At 42.4% G+C, this 20054-nt stretch overlaps 1 protein-coding gene across 1 annotated transcript in view; it reads left to right on the top strand.

Annotated features, from left to right (window-relative positions):
* The first annotated feature begins 8025 nt into the window (after positions 1-8025).
* Positions 8026-20054, top strand: part of sptbn4b (spectrin, beta, non-erythrocytic 4b) — a 94198-nt gene continuing 82169 nt past the window's right edge. The window contains 4 exon segments of the mRNA XM_078284106.1: positions 8026-8170; positions 8835-8986; positions 10099-10272; positions 19772-19863. Coding sequence (XP_078140232.1) covers positions 8026-8170; positions 8835-8986; positions 10099-10272; positions 19772-19863 — 563 coding nt within the window.

Here is a 20054-nt window from a genome sequence, read left to right as displayed (position 1 = left end):
ATGTGAACTCTCTAACCCCGTGGATGTAACCTCATCCCTGAATTGAAAAGGCCACATTTCAGCATCAGAACTGGATCCCTTTACAGTGTGGGAATGTACAAAAATGTCTGCATTTGTGGATAAGGGGCTGTCTCTGTTTTACATTGACCTCTGTCTCCATCCTGTCACATTGCTGTTACAACCGCTTTCCTGCACCAGTTTTTTCCAAGGTTTGGTGTTTGAAACGTACTGTTTACCACTAAGGTGATCTATGTTCATTTCTTTACAAAGATGATCTTCCTCCATAATCAAAACTGGAATCACTTCAGTCTCTTGGCCCTTTGCTTCAGTAGGTTGGAGTACATAATATCAATACAGCAGAATAAATAGACCTATACAGATGTAATGAACGCACTGAGAAACAACATATTGCGCTCAGTGTAGCCGATATAAATGGTTGCAATATTCACAGATCAAATTTACTGGCTGAATTTACTTAGATATATTTGATGTATTCCAAGACTGCCTGCAGCTGAGCAGTATGCAGGGAAGAGGAAAATGTTCAGCAGCAGACTTAAAGTGATATTACACTCTGAACATTTTTAGTGCATCTTTGTGTTTTCAGGTGTTCATTACTGATCAGCCACCCAAACTGCCCAGTAGTCTGAGGACAGCAGCATTAGTCAGCACTATTTTCTTACTTTCCCTTTGACACTCTAGTCGAAAACATCCTACTTGCAATGCTTTCACAAACAAGGGAAATTAGACCCGGGTAATGCTGCATGTTTCCATTCTGCTTCCCTCTCAAGCCAGCTTCTCTGGCAGCCACGCCTGCTTGTGATCATCAATACTGAGAGCCGGGGGAAAGAATCGCGGGGCTGATAATGAAACGATGTGCATGTGGAAAAAGTGAAAAGGTTGTGACGAGGTGAAATAATTGGGGGGGCACACTGCTTTTAGGATGCTTTGGAAAAACCCAGTCCAGGTAATTCCTATCCAGAATGGTATTTTTAGCAGCTAAGGTGGGTGAATTTTCCCGAAGGCCCACATCAGGCTCCCAGGTTTTATCTGTCAGTTGAACTCAGTCTTTTGAGTATTTTCTTAACCCTGGTGGCCAAATAGCACCGATTCAATGAAGCACCAAGAGAAGCGCTCCTTGAACCATTATCTATGTGAAAAACAATTATATTAGTTTTGCTATGTCCAGTAAAACATGAGAACATTAAAGGTGCTCAATGTAGCATTTTAACATCAATACATCTTTACCACATTCATTTTGAGAAATTAGTATATTTACGGTAAACAAATGAGACCATCACAAGAAGATCATCAGCCTCTCTCAGCCTCTACTCTGCATCCTCCATTGTTTCTCCTTCACCTGGTGGATCTGGAGGGAAATCTGCTGGATCGCTTTACGGCACAAAACAGGAAGAGGTTCTGTTCTTCCAGAGCAAACGGAGCTAAAGCTGAAAGAGTTTCTGGCAGCAGATGGTGGAAGGAGGAGGGAAAGGAAGATGGAGAAATCACTTCCAACACTCAATCCAAACTCACCCGGAGTTCATGGGAAATGTGATGTTTATTTTGAGAAACACTAACAGTCCGATTGTCTCCACCAGGCTCTCATTTGTTTATGGTAACTATACCAAGGTATCACAATTAATCTGACAATGATATATTGATGATTAAAAGATGCTTTAACATTCAGACTTCACTGAATGCAGATGAAACCTTCTAATCCTGAGCTCACAGAGTCGTTTTCGTGTTGTTTTCATCTCCTCCATGTGAGATTTCCTCAGGCTGTTCGGTCTCGTCTCTGGAGTCATGAAGACAGAGCTCAGCATCACTGCTGCTTCCATTACCTATAGAGCAGAAAATGGATAGCCGGGAGTGTGTGTGTGTGTGTGTGTGTGTGTGTGTGTGTGTGTGTGTGTGTGATTGTCAGATATAGTGCAGACCCTCTTGCCTGGGGCTGGATGATTCCTCAACAGCTGGGTCTGATTATTAGAATAAAGGCGATAACACACACACACACACACACACATACACACATACAGACATACACGCACACATACACATCACAGCAGTCTTGGGCGCTGTGAGTCTGGCTGATTGAAAGACAGCAGGTGGCTGAGGTTAGGCAAGGATCACGGCAAGGAGAGCAGAGGACATACACACACACACACACACACCCACACACACACACAGCAGTTTGACTGATATGACAGTGTGGCAGTTTGACAGATGGAGCTGGTGTAATGGTATAGCTGTTGTCGCTCCTTTGTAATCCACTGATGGAATGTAAAATATATCTCACTCTGTCTTATATTGATATAATATCTGTCTTATATCATCTATTCTTATATTGTAGCTCTCTAATACTTGTCTCTCTTCATGCCTGATAGCATTAAAGTCGAGATGAAATGAAAAATGCCTTTTTAACCCTTTTAGATCACATCCCCGGTCATATTGTGCACCTATTTAACAATATATGCCAAAAAAAATACAAAAAATCAATTTCTTTGTGTTCTTATATCAAAATTCAATCATGTTTTCTTCTTGTAAAACAAAATATGCCGTGTGCTTACGTAACCATGCCCATAACCAATTTCAACCAATAATATCATGACATCCACCCATCAATCAATCTTCAACTTTTAGCGCACAGAGCTAAGAGGCTAAGATTCATTAGTTAGCTAGCTAGCAACAGCACGGTACTTCGGTGTGTCTTCGGGTGTTATGACACACCCACTTTTCAACGTTCAAATCAAATTCCTCCCAACGTTACGTCCCGCCTGTCTTTCCTGTTTCACTCGGAAATACGTCACGATACGGAAGTTAGATACTCTCCAAATGCTTCATCTCGACTTTAAAGTCATTTTACAGTCTATTGACAGCAGAGACAGCAATATATTTAAAAGTCAACATGGTTAAAAAAACTTGTGACCTTTCTCCTGATCTACTGTAAAAAAAAAAAGAAAAAAAAAAAGCATTATTTTTCTTTCTTCTGTCCTGCTTTCCCCCACTCCCCCCGCCTCTCTGAGTGTATTTATAAAGTCAGTGTCTGTGCAGAAACAACTGAAAGGAGCCTGCAGAAAATCATCTCTAAATCTCAGCTCAGGCAGGTGTGATTCTGCGTGAACCTTTATTAGATTCATGGTTTGTTCGATAGCGGTCAGTCGAACTGTCAGTCGCACCGAAGAGGAATCCTGGGCGGAGGATTTTGCCACACAGGGGATGTGGGTGAGAAATGTACCGGGAGTTAGGGAGGTAAACCAGAAGGCCAGCTCATTAGCCACAGCTGGAATCACAGCATTCCAGCTGAGAACTTAAAGGAAAAAAATTATACGCTGTGTCATGTTGAGATATTTCCAGTGTGGGTACAATGGAGTTTGGTAGCAGAAAATGTAAAAACATCAGCGGTAAACGTCAGGTTTTGGTGTCAGTCCCTCAGAATCAAAGAGCGAGGGCTTCTTTCTTTCTAGAGCCGCCATTTTGCACCAAGAGACGTTCAACAATCATACAGGGAGAAATCCATCGTAGAAGAGAAGAGGAGAGAGACCAATTTCTCCACCCACAGGAGCAGGAGAGAGACCAGAATGCACTGCAGCTACAAGACAGGTTGGGGTTTGAGGAAGGGGTGTGGCCCAATGTTCACGAACTAGTTGTCTAGTTAGCTATATTTACACGCCCACATGACCACCTGTGATTGAAAGTAACAAGGTCAGGCCCGTTCTCTGGAGGTTGTCAAAAGGCATTGTGGGAAATGTAGGAAACCACTAACTTAAGTGTAAGTAGACGAGGCAGGTTGAGGGAAAGTGGGTTCACCAAAAAAGTAAATGACAACACTTCATCACTAACTAACTCCTGGAATACACTGAACATCTCAGATTGATGATATCTAACAATGTAAGAATATCCGAAAAGTGGATTTTTCCTTTACGACAGACTCATATGCTTCTTTGGCTGAAGGCGCTAACTGTTTACATCGCTGCATACGTGCTGCTGTCCTTGTTGTGCTCGTTCAGTTAACCTGTAAATTCATACGGCTGAAGGTTGGGCTGCGTTGGGTTCTACTGCGTCGCTCTATCTGCCTCATCATCGCCGGGTAGACGCCGCTGTAACGCTCGCTGCTCTCCCACCCCCCCACCCCCCCCCCGGAGGGAGCGGCTCCGTGCCACTGCCCTTCTCCTCTCCGTCTCGCAGCGCGCGTTGACATTTACTCGATACGGCTACATTGTTTTCCAGCGGTTTAGGTATAGTGACAACCCACGAGCCTGGACTTTTGTTGCAGAGGGAGAGGGAGGGACGGGAGAGAGAAAGAGAGAGAGAGAGAGAGATTTACCAAAAGGTTGAGTCAAAAAGGTTGAGGCAGGAAAAGATAGACTGATCCTAAACCTTCCTAAACCTTTTACAGCAGCCTCAATTACACGTCCACTTCCATCTTTAACATGGAATCTTAGTATTAATCCCTTAAACCCATAATCCTTAGATCCAGTCTTGACTAATTGAAACCTGAATGTTAAATTATTCTTAACGTAAGCAGGAACAGCGTTAGTTTAGACACAAAACACAATTTCAGCCTTCAGTCTTTTCTATTGTGCAAAGTGTGCATTTGAGTATTTGTTTGATTGATAGCCATCCATTCATTGTGTGATTTTGGTTTTGCTGTGTGTGTGTGTGTGTGTGTGTGAGAGAGAGAGAGAGAGGTAGAGGTGGGGGAAGGGAAGGGAGAGCAGGAGGTGGACCAGGATTGAGAAAAGGGGGTTTGAGAGGAAAAGAGGGAGGAACACATTTTTCATTCTGTGTTATCTTATGCGGCGCTTCAAGGACGGGGCCTTGAACGGATGCAGAGAAAGGTTAAATTAGATGTTAGACCCGGGCTGAAAGTGGAGCCTGTAGGCCAAAATAAAACAAACATGGCCCCACAAACTGCTCTAAACCGTAACATATTACACTTTTCACAAGTCTTCATATTATCATAGCTCATTTTAAGGTTGACTGATTAAGAGGTAAAACAACCAATTAATTAGATTATAAATGCATTTCTAAATCTCTTATTTGTTGTGTCATGCGGTATTATGTGTATACATTATTGTGATATTTTTTTTAATTATTTCTATACTTTTTATTAGCCTATACAAGACATTTTAGATCATTGTAGTCTATTTAAAAGCCCAACTAGGGACTGGGTTTGGAAATTATGTGCACACATCTTTTATATTTCAATTGTGAAGTGTAATTATGTTAACTGCATTGTCCTTATCAAATAAATAAATCTATTTTGAATCAATTAAATCATATCTAAGACTGAAAAATGACTCGGTCGAAGAGATACAAAGAAGCATCTTGATTATGTAAGAAGTAAGAAGCTGCAGCATGTTTCACTCACATCTCTAAATCATGAATGTCCAATAGGATTACTTTGGCCCACGTTAAATTGTGTCCCCTGGCCCTTCAGCTCAGTGAGGTCAGGGGTTCGACTCCCGCTGGGACCAGGCATGCATAAAAAATTATATGCGCTTGTTGTGAGGCGCTTTGGATGAAAGCATCCACCAAATGGCATATTTTATGTTGTGTGGGCACATCTGCTCTGTACCAACAGGAACAATTGCTTATGTTTTACCTTCATAACCACGATATGTCTGTAGGAGGACAAAGAGAGATGGGAGGGAGGGGGATTTACAGCTTCCACCTGGATTCACCTGGTCAGTCTGTGTCATGAAAAGAGCAGGTGGTCCTAATAGTTTGTAATTTGTCTCTTGGGCATGCCTGTTCTGGACTAACAGAACAAAAAATCATTATGTTTCATATTCATAACCTGTATGGCTGCAGGAAGACAAACAAAGAGATATACAGACAGGAGGCATGGCCAGGGGGAGAGGAGAGGAGAGGAGAGGAGAGGAGAGGAGAGAAGGAGAGGAGAGGAGAGGAGAGAAGGAGAGGAGAGAGGAGGAGAGGAGAGAAGGAGAGGAGAGGAGAGGAGAGAAGGAGAGGAGAGAGGAGGAGAGGAGAGAAGGAGAGGAGAGGAGGGGAGGCAAGGAGAGGAGAGGAGAGGAGAAAAGAGGAGAGGAGAGAAGGAGAGGAGAAGAGAGGGGAGGAGAGGAGAGGAGAGAAGGAGAGGAGAAGAGAGGGGAGGAGAGGAGAGGAGAGAAGGAGAGGAGAAGAGAGGGGGGAGAAGAGAGGAGAGGAGAGAAGGAGAGGAGAGGAGAAAAGAGGAGAGAAGGAGAGGAGAGGGCCGAGGTCCAGGAGCTGATACAGCTGAAATGATAGTTCTTTACATTTCCACCACTGCAAATGAATGATTGAATGAATGAACTGATATCTATGTCATTTAAACTCTTAATGTACAAAATATTAGGACCAACATGAAATAGACTGACAGGGATAAAGAAAGATCTTTAAGCCTTGAGACAATTGAGATATGGATTGTGCAAAGAGCGTCAACTGAATATTAGGGAGGAGGTCTTCATGTTCAGCAACTTCCTCTTAGCTACAATCTGTGAGAAAAAATAAGCTAATTATCTACTGACTTGTGACAAAGTGTCTTCAACACAGTTACTATTTGATAACTGTCAGTCTTTCCTAATTCCAACATGAATCAGCCCTTCAGCAAACCTGTCAGACCAGCAGCAGGTCTTCGTTGCTCCAGGTCCTCTTCTTGCTTTCGTTTTTTCACCCCGTCTTCTCTTTATTTTATTTATTTTTTTGCCTGCTGCGACTTTCCTTATGGAAACCTAAAGAATCTCAATCGCCTCAGTTTTCCCCTCAAGAGCCTCTGTGTGTTTAACCCGGTCAGAAGAGCCTGGAAGTGCTTGATGTGTAGTCGCTTACACTATGTGACTATCACATATTCTCCTTTAAATTTACACTTCAAAAACATAAATTTGTCTTCAAATGAATGTGATTGAAACTGATGAATATCAAAAATTGGGACTGACTCCTAATCTTCCCATTATCATTTTGATGTTTTGAAGCATTCATTTCTACCTTTCATCCTCTCCTGTGTGATTTCTTGGCCAAGTTTTTTTTTTTTTAGTTATTTTTATAGTCTGGTTTTCAACTGTCACTGGGAGAGACAAGAGAGATGAGAGGACCAAATAAGTTTGACTTTTTTTTTTAATCTCCTACCACTCTTTGAATCATCAGTGAGATTCTATTATTAGCTACTGCATACTGTATAAAATCCTCTGATGCAAAGCTAGGAAAGGCAGTGCATCGTTCACGAATGGGAAAGTACTTTTGCTAATAGACTACACAGTATTGTTTTCTGCTGCAGGACAAATGTGTCTCTTTGTGTGTGTGTTCATCTTGAATGTTGCCAATAAAAATAGCAATAAAAAATATGAGCGACGTATGAGAATATTGCAGTGGCGATGGTTTCTGGTTTTGAGCCGTGGGGTCGAAGAGACTCTGTGCTTGTTGAAGGCGACTTGCTTGGCTAACGAAGGGTTAAAAAGTGTCAGATGAGACGTGTGAAGCCACTGAGAGTTTAATTACGCAGTGTGAAAAACCGTCCACCTATGGGGAAGTGTTTGAGCGTTTTAACATATAAGATGTGACGGCACCTGTCTCGCTCTCCTTCTGTGCACGTCTGTGTGCACGTCTGTGTGTGTGTGTGTGTGTGTGTGCGCACAGATATGTGCATGTGTGGATTATGCATATACGCACGTGCACATGGATCTACATTTTTGTGAGTGGGCATGTATGTCTGACCTGTGTGTGTGTTTGTGTGTATGTGTGTGTAGTAGGTACGTGTGTGTTTACATGTACATGTGTAGGCTATATGTGTGTTTGTGTGTTTCTGACCTCTGTGTGTGTTTGTGTGTGTGTGAGTGTATTAGGGTTCAACCAAAATGGGTTTTTGAAAGCTAATAAAGATATATTTGGGATTGAAGCTTGTGCCGATATTTAATATCTTTAAATGTGACCATTTGTCATGCCAGAAAACTGCATGTGCCTATGTCTGAGCTCTTGTATACGTGTGTGTGTGTGTGTGACCTGCATATGTGTGTGTGTGTGTGTGTGTGTTGCAGGGTGTCGGGCGCGATGGCCAATGCCTCCCCAGACCTGGACAACGCGGAAGCCCAGCGCCAGCTCAACAACAACAACCGGCCAATCAGCTCAGGCCTCTGGGAGACGGAGTGCACCAGCGCCAAGCTGTTCGAATGCTCCCGCATCAAGGCCCTGGCAGGTCAGAGGTCACACACACACACACACACATTCACACACACACTCACAGGAATATAGACACACAAACACACCTGCATCAAGGCCATAGCAGCGTTAACACTAGAAAATCCAAGCCATTATCAATTTGCTGTTGTTTTGACTTTTAGCATTGAAATATCTCATCTTTCAAAGTGTCCTTCCATGACTTTTTCAAGGCTTTTTGAACAAACCAGCGTTGTTTTCAAAATCATGCAAGGAAATAATAGTTAGAATTGTATTTTTACCACTTCTATTGATGGTTTATTAGCCTTCTCTTAGACCCCCAAAATCCTCCAAAATCCCCAAAAATCCACTGGTATTTCCAGTTTTAAAAATGATTTTACTGGAACGGGAGTGGCTCTTCACAAAGAGAGAATACTAATTTCTTATTAAAAAACCAATGGGATGTGAGTTACTGTATATGGGAGGACACCAACATCACTACAGGAGACTTATAAATTAATCATGAATGCAGTCTCATTTTAGAGATATAAATGTTTTTTTCACATCTTATTCTGTCATTTTTAACAAGCATAACCGTCCCATTAAAGCTATCTTCATCTTTTACAATGATTTAAAACTCTTATGAACTCATTGTCGTCGTTTTGATGTAAAGTTGTAAAGTTTCTTTTCTTCTTGTGCTCCAGATGAGCGAGATGCGGTGCAGAAGAAGACCTTCACCAAGTGGGTCAACTCCCACCTGGCCCGGGTGTCCTGTCGCATCGCCGACCTGTACAACGACCTGAGGGATGGATACATGCTCACCAGGCTGCTGGAGGTCCTCAGTGGAGAGCTGCTGGTGGGTACAGGAGCACACACACACACACACACACACACACAGTCACACACACATACATAACAGCACAAACACACTATGCTGCATAAGTATCTGAAATAGTTTGTTGTGTGAAGGTTGAAGGTGCAATGAGGAGGAGTTTAAGGTTTTTAAACATCAATATATCATGTCAAATTAACTGTGATACCTTGTTATAATTGCCACAAACCAGAAGTGGGGACTCGAGTCACATGACTTGGACTTGAGTCAGACTCACAATTTTAATTACTTGAGACTTGACTTGACTTGTGTTCTGGTGACTCGGGACTTGACTCTGACTTGTACTCTGATGACTTGAAAAGGTTTCTAAAGTCTTGACTTGAGATCTTGTGTTTGTGTAAATGACTTAGATTGAAAGTGATGAGATTTGTTCCAGCAGACGACTGAATTTAAATTCTGTTTTCTGAATTTGTATGGAATGATTGAATTTATTGAAGTTGAAACTGATTATAGAAATCAAACTCATGATGCTCTTACCAAGTTTTTATCCTATTAAAACCATATTGCATTGAAAAGTCCTAGATATTTAGTTTTCTTTAAGATATTAAATTGATACTGGACTCTTGATTTGTTCTGACTTGACTTGCTGTTCTACATTTAGACTTGAGACTTGACTTGAGACTGACTTGGGACTCGAGCAAAGTTGACTTGGTCACACCTCTGCTACAAACCAATGAGACCATGGTTGAGAAGATGAGTAGCCTCTATCTCGCACCAGTGGTATTGTTAGTGCTAGTGTTTCTCCAAATTAAGACATTTCCCATGAACCCTGTTGCTTCCTGTCACACAGACAATGTTGCTACTTGTCCCCCCCTCCCCTCCCTAGAGTCACTCCTTTTATATGTTAGTTTTCTCTTTCACTTTCCTGAAGAGGATCAACATGTTGGAAGTGATTTTTCCATCAGTCTTTCCCTCCTCCTTCCACCATCTGCTGCCAGAAACTCTGAAAGCTTTAGCTCCGTTTGCTCTGGAAGAACAGAACCTCTTCCTGTTTTTGATAAAGGCTTTAGTATTCCTCTATCTGTCAGAGCCATTCAAATGATCTGGTGTTGAATAAAGTCCTCCTCCCCCGCCAGCCGAGGCCAACGCGGGGCCGCATGCGGATCCACTGTCTGGAGAACGTCGACAAGGCTCTCCAGTTCCTCAAGGAGCAGAGGGTCCACCTGGAGAACGTCGGCTCCCATGACATTGTTGACGGAAACCACCGCCTCACCCTGGGCCTCATGTGGACCATCATCCTACGCTTCCAGGTAAACACACACACACACGTATGGATAAATCAGGATTTTTGGAAACCTTTGTACGATATTCTACACTAGATCAGTGCCCGAGTGGTTGTCCCTGATACTGGGAGGTCTGGAGTGTCTTTTCTGGTTGAGTCATGGCCAAGTGTTAAAAACTTTGACCTGATGCCTTTTTCTTTGGCACTTGAGAAGACACATAATGGCACTAAAGTCTCTTACTCTAGTACAAGCTAATGAGGCTAGCATTAGCTAACTTGCTAATACAACATTAGTTGACTGATATACTTCCATCCAGTGTCCAAAATCAGTCTTTTGACTCACCTGCCAAGGGCTTGTAAACCCAAAATATGTACCTGCCAAAAATAATAAATAGAAATTTTTCATAGAAATAATTATAGTTTTGCAGAAATTTGGACGATACAGCTTTGTGTGGAGCCAGCGTAAAAGCCAAGCCTGTCAAAGCCTGTTTGATACTGAGCCATTGTTTTGCTTTGCTTTGATTTGATTGGCTCGTGGTCAGAGAGTGTACGGTGGTCAGCAGGGACAAACTCTGAGAACAGTCAGAGATCAAAGACTGTATATAACAGACGCATTCAAATGTTATCGTCACACAAAGCGGCCAGTGTGGCTTGTGACTCTACTTGATTTATCTGCCGAAGACAAATTTGAACGGCAGATGACAGGTGGTAAATTCAGACCCTGCTCCCATCTGGTTATTGCTGCTTCAGTGAAACAAGTACATTACAGCAAGCTAATTACAAATGGGTTACCTTCTCGTCATGTTGTGTAGGCTACGTTTCAAACTTTACCTGTTCAGGAGGAACAGAGGAGCGCCGTCTGTTGACTGACACCGCGTCCTGTGTCATAGGTGTGATGAATGATGGTCATTGTAGTTCACTAACACACATTCAGTGCTCAACAGCAGTGATTTAATGGGTTTATCAACGAGAAACGCCAGTGATGATGTCGCTGAACACTGAAATGGTGCTTTTGCTCCGAATTTGTATTCTTTGTTGTCTCTGTTGAGATTTGGTGTTTCACGTTAAAGGAATTGGCTAGACCAGCCTTTTTGGGTAGTAAACTCTTTGCTCATTTGTTTACTATTTATAAGAATGGTTCAAATGGTAATGGAATTGGCAGAAGTCTTTTTTACTGAACAACACATCATAGACTTAATCCATTAGTGTGGGGCCACTGGACAAAAGTCATTGTGATTTAATTTGTTTTTCATCATCATTTGCAGTGCAGATAATCATGTTGTTTTGCTCTGATTTTGAAATGTTGCACATGGCTTTTGGTATCAGTTTTCATTATCAGCATTGGGGAAATTCTCTAATACCAATACCCTGTTTTGACCCGGTATTGATCTGATATCAGGTAGGAGTATTGTCTTGGTGCATCTCTAGCTAATTAGAGTATCCAACGCCAAGAGAGAAATCCTTGTGGACTGGTTTTTGATCCTGATCTTTTCCATAAATACAACAAGAAGCCGGCATTCGTGTTTTCAGCGGCGGCTTCATGCAGCTGATGAGCTGCCAGCGGTTCTGTCTGGGGAGGCTGTCACAGCTGCCGCATCATCAGAGTGCGACGGCGACAGCAGTGTTCGGTGGATAAAGCTTGAATGTCACTCAGGGCTCAGCGGCCTAGCGGTGGCGGTCGCTTTCTAGTCTGATCTTCAGCAAGGACGCAGGCACACACACACACACACACGCACACACACATACATGCAGAAACTCTGCTGTGTCGTGTCCTCCTACCTGCACTCGCTCTCTTGTGCGCACTGCTCTCTCACACATACACTCTGTCTCTCAGTCTTACCTATCTATCTATCTATCTATCTATCTATCTATCTATCTATCTATCTGTCTGTCTATCTGTCTGTCTATCTATCTATCTGTCTATCTATCTATCTATCTATCTGTCTGTCTATCTGTCTATCTATCTATCTATCTATCTATCTATCTATCTATCTATCTATGTGTCTATCTATCTATCTATCTATCTATCTATCTGTGTGTCTGTCTGTCTGTCTATCTATCTGTCTATTGATTTCTCTCTCTCAGGCCTGCACATATATACTCATATGCTGACATACACACACATACTATCTCACAAACTGTTTCACACACACACACACACACACACACACACGCACATGCACACACACACACACACACACTCTCTCCAGGCCTTAGCAGCAGTGATACAGGATCTGTCCCGGCCATGTAAGTACAGCAGCAGCCCACGGCTCTTCTTCATTACGCTCCAGTGCTACAGCGTGGCCTCGGCACGAAACGCTTGTCTGGCATTATTCAGGCCCTTCTGTAACATTCACAGTGCAGAGTCGCCTAATAGCCGTCTCTGGGGACTCAGTATTGTCATGCTATGGCTGAGCTACCCACCACAAAGCACATTTAACAGCACTGCTAGCAGAATTAGCCGGTCCTTTGTTGAAGCTATGATAGTATGCTTAGTGGAATAAGGTAGTTGTTTAGCATGTTAGCCAGGCAACTGAGCAGAATTGGCATTACTAGGCTGACCAGACTGTTAATTTAACTGTGACTGTTGTAAACTAGTGAATGTGTTGTATGTTGTCCACTGTGGCATATGCAGACTGTTGTTTTGTGCTGTCCGTGCAAACTGAATTTCCCTCGGGACAATAAATGGTGTGGCGTTACATGCTAGTTATCTCTACATAGTTCAGTACACTCTCATTGGAAAAGTCCTCTTTGTTTTAACAGACTAAACATACTAATTAGCATAGGCAGTTGAGAAAGAAACCCCTCTTTAGTATTTTATCAGAGTAACATGCAAGTTATCATGCTAACGTTAGACAGTTCAGAAAGGCTCTCTGGGAAAAGTCCTCTTTAATATTTTACCTTCAGTATAGTCACGAAAAAGTCCTTGTTAGCATTTTATCAGAGTAACATACTAGTTATCATGCTAGACAGTTAAGTAGACTCTTGGAAAAATCCGAACACACAGGTAGGCTACTTGATTTCTCAATTTCTCAAATCTGGAGACCCAGTTTTGAAGGCAGATAGAAAATGGTAGTCATTCCCACACTAGTACAAAGATGTGCATTGGAATAAGTAGTTAGCTAGTTAGCATGCTAGACAGTTTAGAAAGGCTCTCTGGGAAAAGTCCTATTTTATCAGAGTAACATGCTAGTTAGCACGCTAGGCAGTTCAGCAGGTGGAAAGGTCATTTTCAGTATTTCATCAGATGCTAGTTAGCATGCTGGACAGTTCAGAAGGCTCTCTTGGAAAGGTCCTCTTAGGCATTTTATCTTCAGTATTAGGCGCTCTGGGAAAAGTCATCTTTGGCATTTTATCAAAGTAGCATGCTACATGCCACAAAGTTATAGTAGGCTCTCTTGGAAAAATCCTCACTCACAGGTAGGCTACTGGATTTCTCAGTTTCTCAATTCTGGAGACCCAGTTTTTAATCTGTTCTGTTCCATAGAGGCAGGAAGAATCCTATACTACTGTAGTACAAAGATGCATATCGGAATAACATGCTAGTTAGCATGCTAGACAGTTCAGTCAGCTAGCTTGGTGCTGTTGTAGAGTGACAAGGTTAGCCAGTTGATACTGTACAGTGCAGTACAGTACAGTACAGTATAGTACAGTGCAGTACAGTGCAGTACAGTGCAGTATAGTACAGTGCAGTACAGTATAGTACAGTGCAGTACAGTACAGTACAGTGCAGTGCAGTACAGTGCAGTACAGTATAGTGCAGTACAGTACAGTACAGTACAGTATAGTACAGTACAGTATAGTACAGTACAGTACAGTACAGTGCAGTATAGTACAGTGCAGTACAGTACAGTACAGTACAGTACAGTATAGTACAGTATAGTACAGTGCAGTACAGTATAGTACAGTGCAGTACAGTACAGTGCAGTGCAGTGCAGTACAGTACAGTACAGTATAGTACAGTGCAGTACAGTACAGTACAGTATAGTACAGTGCAGTGCAGTACAGTACAGTGCAGTGCAGTGCAGTACAGTACAATACAGTATAGTACAGTGCAGTGCAGTACAGTACAGTACAGTGCAGTACAGTATAGTACAGTACAGTGCAGTACAGTACAGTACAGTACAGTACAGTGCAGTACAGTGCAGTACAGTACAGTACAGTACAGTACAGTGCAGTACAGTGCAGTACAGTACAGTACAGTATAGTACAGTGCAGTACAGTACAGTACAGTATAGTACAGTGCAGTGCAGTACAGTACAGTACAGTGCAGTACAGTATAGTACAGTACAGTGCAGTACAGTACAGTACAGTGCAGTACAGTGCAGTACAGTACAGTACAGTATAGTACAGTGCAGTAGTGTTAGCTGAATGCTTTGCCGCCATTAGCTGTGAGCTTGGCTGCAGTCCCGCTCTCCTTCTCCCAATGCCACCAGTCGATGGACTCGTCAATTTTGCATGCACTGAAGAAGGAGTGGTAGAGGAGGCTGGTGTTCAGAAGTGTGTGTTTGTGTGTGTGTGTGTGTGTGTGTGTGAGAGAGAGAGACACGGTGATTAAGAGAGAAGTAAGGAAAGAGGGAAAGAAGATGGATAGTAATGGGACATGAGCAGTGATGTAGCGGTAAATAAAAACGGGTTTGGGTATGACCTTCAGTCGGTGATCATCATAAGGCAAACATCCACCATTATAAACAAAAATCTAAGTTTCTGAAGTGCATTCATTTATGCCCTTTCCCTTAAAAGACCCTATCCTTATGAACTTATATGATGTGTACTACGAATTTGCATCATAAACATTCAAGTCAATCTAAAAAAGTTGGAAACCTCTGCAGCTCTGCACATAAAAAGGTGGGTTAGGTAGGTTTATCCTCCACTACATGTTTTGGACAAGAGGAAGCAGAGTGAGTATAGAATTGAGACTTCCAGCAGTAGTTGAAGTGTGCTCAGTAGACTTTCCCTGGTAAAAGAGTGATAGTGAGAGAGAGTGTGATAGTGAGAGAAAAGCAGTTCCTGAGGTGGTTTAACCAACAGTATACTTCATCATTCCCTTTCCAAGTCCACATTTTCCCCGACGGTCAGAGGATCTGAACCGGCGACCTTCCGTTCACAAGCTGGCTTCTTCATCCTTTAGGCTACTGCCATTCCCACTGTTTATTATGATCATGTCAACCTTTCCTCGCACCTTTTTTATTCCCCGTTATCTAAACTGGCAGGTCAGTTAAGAACAAATCCTTATTTACAGTGACAACCTGGCAAAAAGCAAACAGCCTTTTGAGGGCAAGTCGACCAGACAAAATATAAGATACAAAAAAGAAAGTAAAAATTCAGATGGGCTATAGAGAAGATGGATTGATGGGGATATATAGCATAATGACAAACATCAAGCAGCATAGCAAACAAGTCACGTTACAGTAAAAACTGAATCAGAAATCACTGTAATCACCAAGTATACTGTAATTATCCTACCACACAGTCTCACAAAATTTCGTGAAATGACCACAAACTCTGAAAAGCAGATTACGTATCATTAAAGGATTATGTGATAAAAGCACAAATTGTACGCACCATGTTCAAATGTTTGTCACTTGAAAAGTTTAGCTAACGGTTAAGTTTAGGCAACTGAAATAACTTTGGTTAAGGTTAGGGTTAAGGTTTTGGTCATGTTTCAACTGTTTCACTCACAGTAGAAAACCACTTCTCACGAGTTGGGAATTGAACCTGGGTTTCAGAGTTATAGTTAAATCTATCCGCCCACTTCCCCGACTTCCACACGTTCCCACTGCACTATTTCAATGTCAAACCACTTCCCATTTCCAGCGTGTCTCCTCCATGTAATCCTTTCATGGTGGGGAAACGGTGGGATTTCTCTCACTTTTCATGCACGCAGCACGTTATTTGCATCTTAAGACATCATGCCCATTTCATGACATTTCATGAAACCTGGCTGCTAGTATCGCACAAAACATTACATAGTAGGCCCAGGCTACATATTAACACACACAGAAGCCTACATAGACAACAGGACCTCGCATATAGTGGAAAACAGATGATGCTGTACCTATGGACTGTAATAAATATCACTCTATATACTGTATTCACACACTCCTCTTTATTACCTTCACTAAGACGGTTAGTTTGTCTGTCTGTCTGTCTGTCTGTCAGCAGGATATCTCAAAAACCTATCAACGGATTTCCATGAAATCTGGTGGACAGGTAGGCCTCGGGCCAAGGAACAATTGATTCGATTTTGGCAGTGATCTGGATACGGAATTACCGCCATTAGACAATAATCAGGTTTTTTTTGCCATAACTATGAAACTAACAGAGTTAGAGACTTGATTCTAAATCCTAACAGTATGTTTGCAGGGTCAATAAATCAATTTAATGTAAAATTTAAGTGATAAGAATGATGGCTTTGGGTGTAACAGCAAGTTGGACAAATTGTTCCGCGTTGGCAAAGGTTTCTGCTGTCCGAGTGCCTTCTGGTCTGATCTTTCCTTCCTTGCACTTTTTCTCTCCGTCTCCACCTCTTTCCCCTCCCTCCCTCCCTCCCATCCTCCCTCTCTCTGTTGTGAAAGTGAGAGTTTGCTTTGCCCAGTCAGCAGGTAGGGCCAAGCCACTGCAGTAGCTGCACAGGCAGGGAGAGAGAGAGAGAGAGAGAGAGAGAGAGAGAGAGAGAGAGAAAGAAAGGAAAGAAGGGAGAAAAGGAATGACAGGCAAAGGAAGAGGTAATCCTACTGTATTTACAGAGCCATGCACAAATAATAACACAGACGGTTATTATTTGCAGTGACTTCGATAACGGTGTGCTATTTGGTTGGCTGAGTGTCCTTGTATTGTGCTGTGTGTGTGTGTGTGTGTGTGTGTGTGTGTGTGTGTGTGTGTGCGTACGTTTGCTGTGTGCTTACCTAACACACTGCCAGCTCACTTACAGTTTACACTCGTTAAAGATGAATCTGAATTGAGACACATGAATCTATATATTTTATAAGATATATAGATTCAGAGATACACTGAATGTGCAAAATATAAGGGACACTTACTGTTTTCATGAAGTACATTGATGAGGTGAATCCAGGTAAAAGCCATTGTCCCTTATTGATTTGCATTATTAAATCTATATTGATCACAGAGGAGGAGATGTAGATGAAGAGAAGGATTTTTAAGCTCTGAGACAGTTGAGATGTGGATTGTGCAGAAGGGGCTGCAACTTCATTGTAAGCAGATTGTAAACATCGATACACACGGCCAAGTTGTCATTTCTTACCATTTTCTGGTTTGTTGACTGTATATTCATACATTTTATTTACGTCGTTTTCCTGTGATAACGACTACATTTTCTTTGTTTTCTCGAGATATCGAGTTATTTATGTCATTATCTCAAGATAACACATTTTGCTATCTTGAGATAATGAGAAAATTATCTCTAAAATGTGTTATCCCGATGTATGAATATACAGTATGTCCTCAATGGGCTTCCGTACAAATGTGTTATAGCTGACACAATTTACATCATGACAGACAAAATCCATAATAGATGCTTAAAATTTAGTCAGTCTAATCTTAAAATATATGGTTTGGATTGAAATCTATGAGTAAAGTGTGCATCCGACTGGCTTGTATTTCCCACTCAGATCTATAGCCTACAAATCAGTGTTGAACAACAATGGAGGTTTTATTTCTAAGTCTATTTCTCCAGTTTGCTTTGAAACAAAGAATCAATGTACAAAACTGTCCAAGACTCCCAGGACTAAGAGAGACAGGATTTTAACAGAATTCTTAACCTCATTTGCTGTCTGTCGGTGGATGTGTGTGTTTGTCTCTGTGTTCATGTGTGTATGTGCATGCACACGTTCATCTTGTGCGTGTATGTACGGATTTGTGTTGTGTGTGTGTGTGTGTGTGTGCGTAATATTGTGCCTAACGACGCGGGTAGCAGCTGATTCCAGGGTGTCATGTCCCCAATTACCTTGGATCATGTCACTGTGATGTGATTGGTTGAATGGCTGTCACTGTCACCTATTATCAGGCAGCACGCTGATGATGTCATGGCTCTGCATATTGCGCTCAACAAGCACACAGTGTGCCGCTCTCCTTAGCTCTGATTACTCCTCATCTCTCTTACCGGCACTTCTCCGTTACATGATCACTGGAGGGTCGCGGGAAGATTGTCAGGGCGAAGTGACTCTGACCTTTGTGATGCGGGTGATCCTGGAAATGAAGCTTATTCTTCTTCACTCAGTACACCTGGAGGTCGCTCTAGATAAGAGCGTCAGATTAATGCCTACAATGCAAATGTAAAATGTCAGATGAGACACTTTCAGGTTTATAGATCTACGTAGATCTTACTCACAGCAAAACGAATGTGTGTTTCTGAAACTTTGTAGGCTTAGATTCCATGCTGCCGTTGTTATGAATAAAGAGCATCAACATCAATACTTAGCACCACAGTATAGCTTCACGTCCATAGTCAGTTTTGCATACAAAGGCATTTTATTTCACAAAATCTGTGGCTTTAAGCACAAGCTAAGCAGAGCATCACCACTTGAAAGTGTTTGAAGGCACCATGACTAAAGCTGATTGGTTACTAGCTAACCTGAAGTAAAAAAAAAAAAGGGGGATAACATTGTTGAAAATAAAAATGGACAAGAGGAAGTTACCGATAGCTCTGCTTGCACCTGAAGAAGAGGATGAGGAGCCCGTTCCATACGGAGGATGGTTAAAGATAACGCTACTTACTGGGAAATGACTACTTCCCTCTACTGTTTTCTTTTTCTGTCTGACATCAACGTAATGCGCAGCTAAAGTTGAGACATGTTTAACTTAAAGCGTCCAGGGAAGTGCCCTAAAATGCACCGTGTCTAATGCGAGGTACCTAGTTTGGAGGAGACGCACATCTGCTGCGACCAACCGCTGAAAATGACAAAAAAAAAAAACGTGCAGGAGCGTTCTGTGTGATTACGGCCCAACTTGGACCTGAGATTTTGAGCCCAGCCTGGCAGAGACACAAATGGAGGACTTCTTTCTAAATCTGAACCCTGCCTGAGAGGTTTGTGATCCCAAACCCAACTAAAAGCCCAATGTTCCTCTCGTATTAATGTGGAAGGTTTGTTTAATTGAAATGCAGCAAGTTACCAGTCCAAATCATATTCAAAATATAAAAATTTGGCCTCATGGTTAGAGAGACTGTCTGGTCCAGAATAGCCCAGGTTGAATCCTCACAACAGCTCATTTGTGTCCATCAGCAGCCGGGTGTCCTGTCAAAATGCCTTTAAACAAGACACTGATCCCCTATCTGCTCACTCATTGGAAGCACTCTGGATAAGAGTGTCAGCTAAATGCCTGAAATGTAAATGTAGCCTAATGCTCCAGAGAAGAAGAAAGCACTGCAGCGGAGCCAGGAGCTCGGCTGTGCAGTGAGGTTTATACCTGAGTCTGAGAGGAGCTGCACCACATGGTCTCTCCCGCAAAGGTTGAACTAATATATGTGTGTGTGTGTGTGTGTGTGTGTGTGTGTGTGTTTTCAGATCCAGGTGATCAAGATAGAGACGGAGGACAACAGAGAAACCCGCTCTGCCAAGGATGCCCTGCTGCTCTGGTGCCAGATGAAGACTGCAGGGTAAAAACAGATCAAACTTTAAGTCCCTGAGCAAAACACTGAACTCCCTACCAGCTCCTGGGCTGCTGCTCTGTAGCTGACCTCTGACCTCTGACCTCCCTGTGGAGGGAGGAGGGTGACGAAGTGACGAATTTCCCTCCGGGGATCAATAAAGTTTCACACCAAGTCCCAGTTGATAATTGCGTTGTTGG

This window comes from Centroberyx gerrardi, chromosome 6 (assembly GCF_048128805.1).
Source record: "Centroberyx gerrardi isolate f3 chromosome 6, fCenGer3.hap1.cur.20231027, whole genome shotgun sequence".
Classification (NCBI taxonomy): Eukaryota; Metazoa; Chordata; class Actinopteri; order Beryciformes; family Berycidae; genus Centroberyx; species Centroberyx gerrardi.
This window is presented reverse-complemented; position numbering and strand designations above follow the sequence as displayed.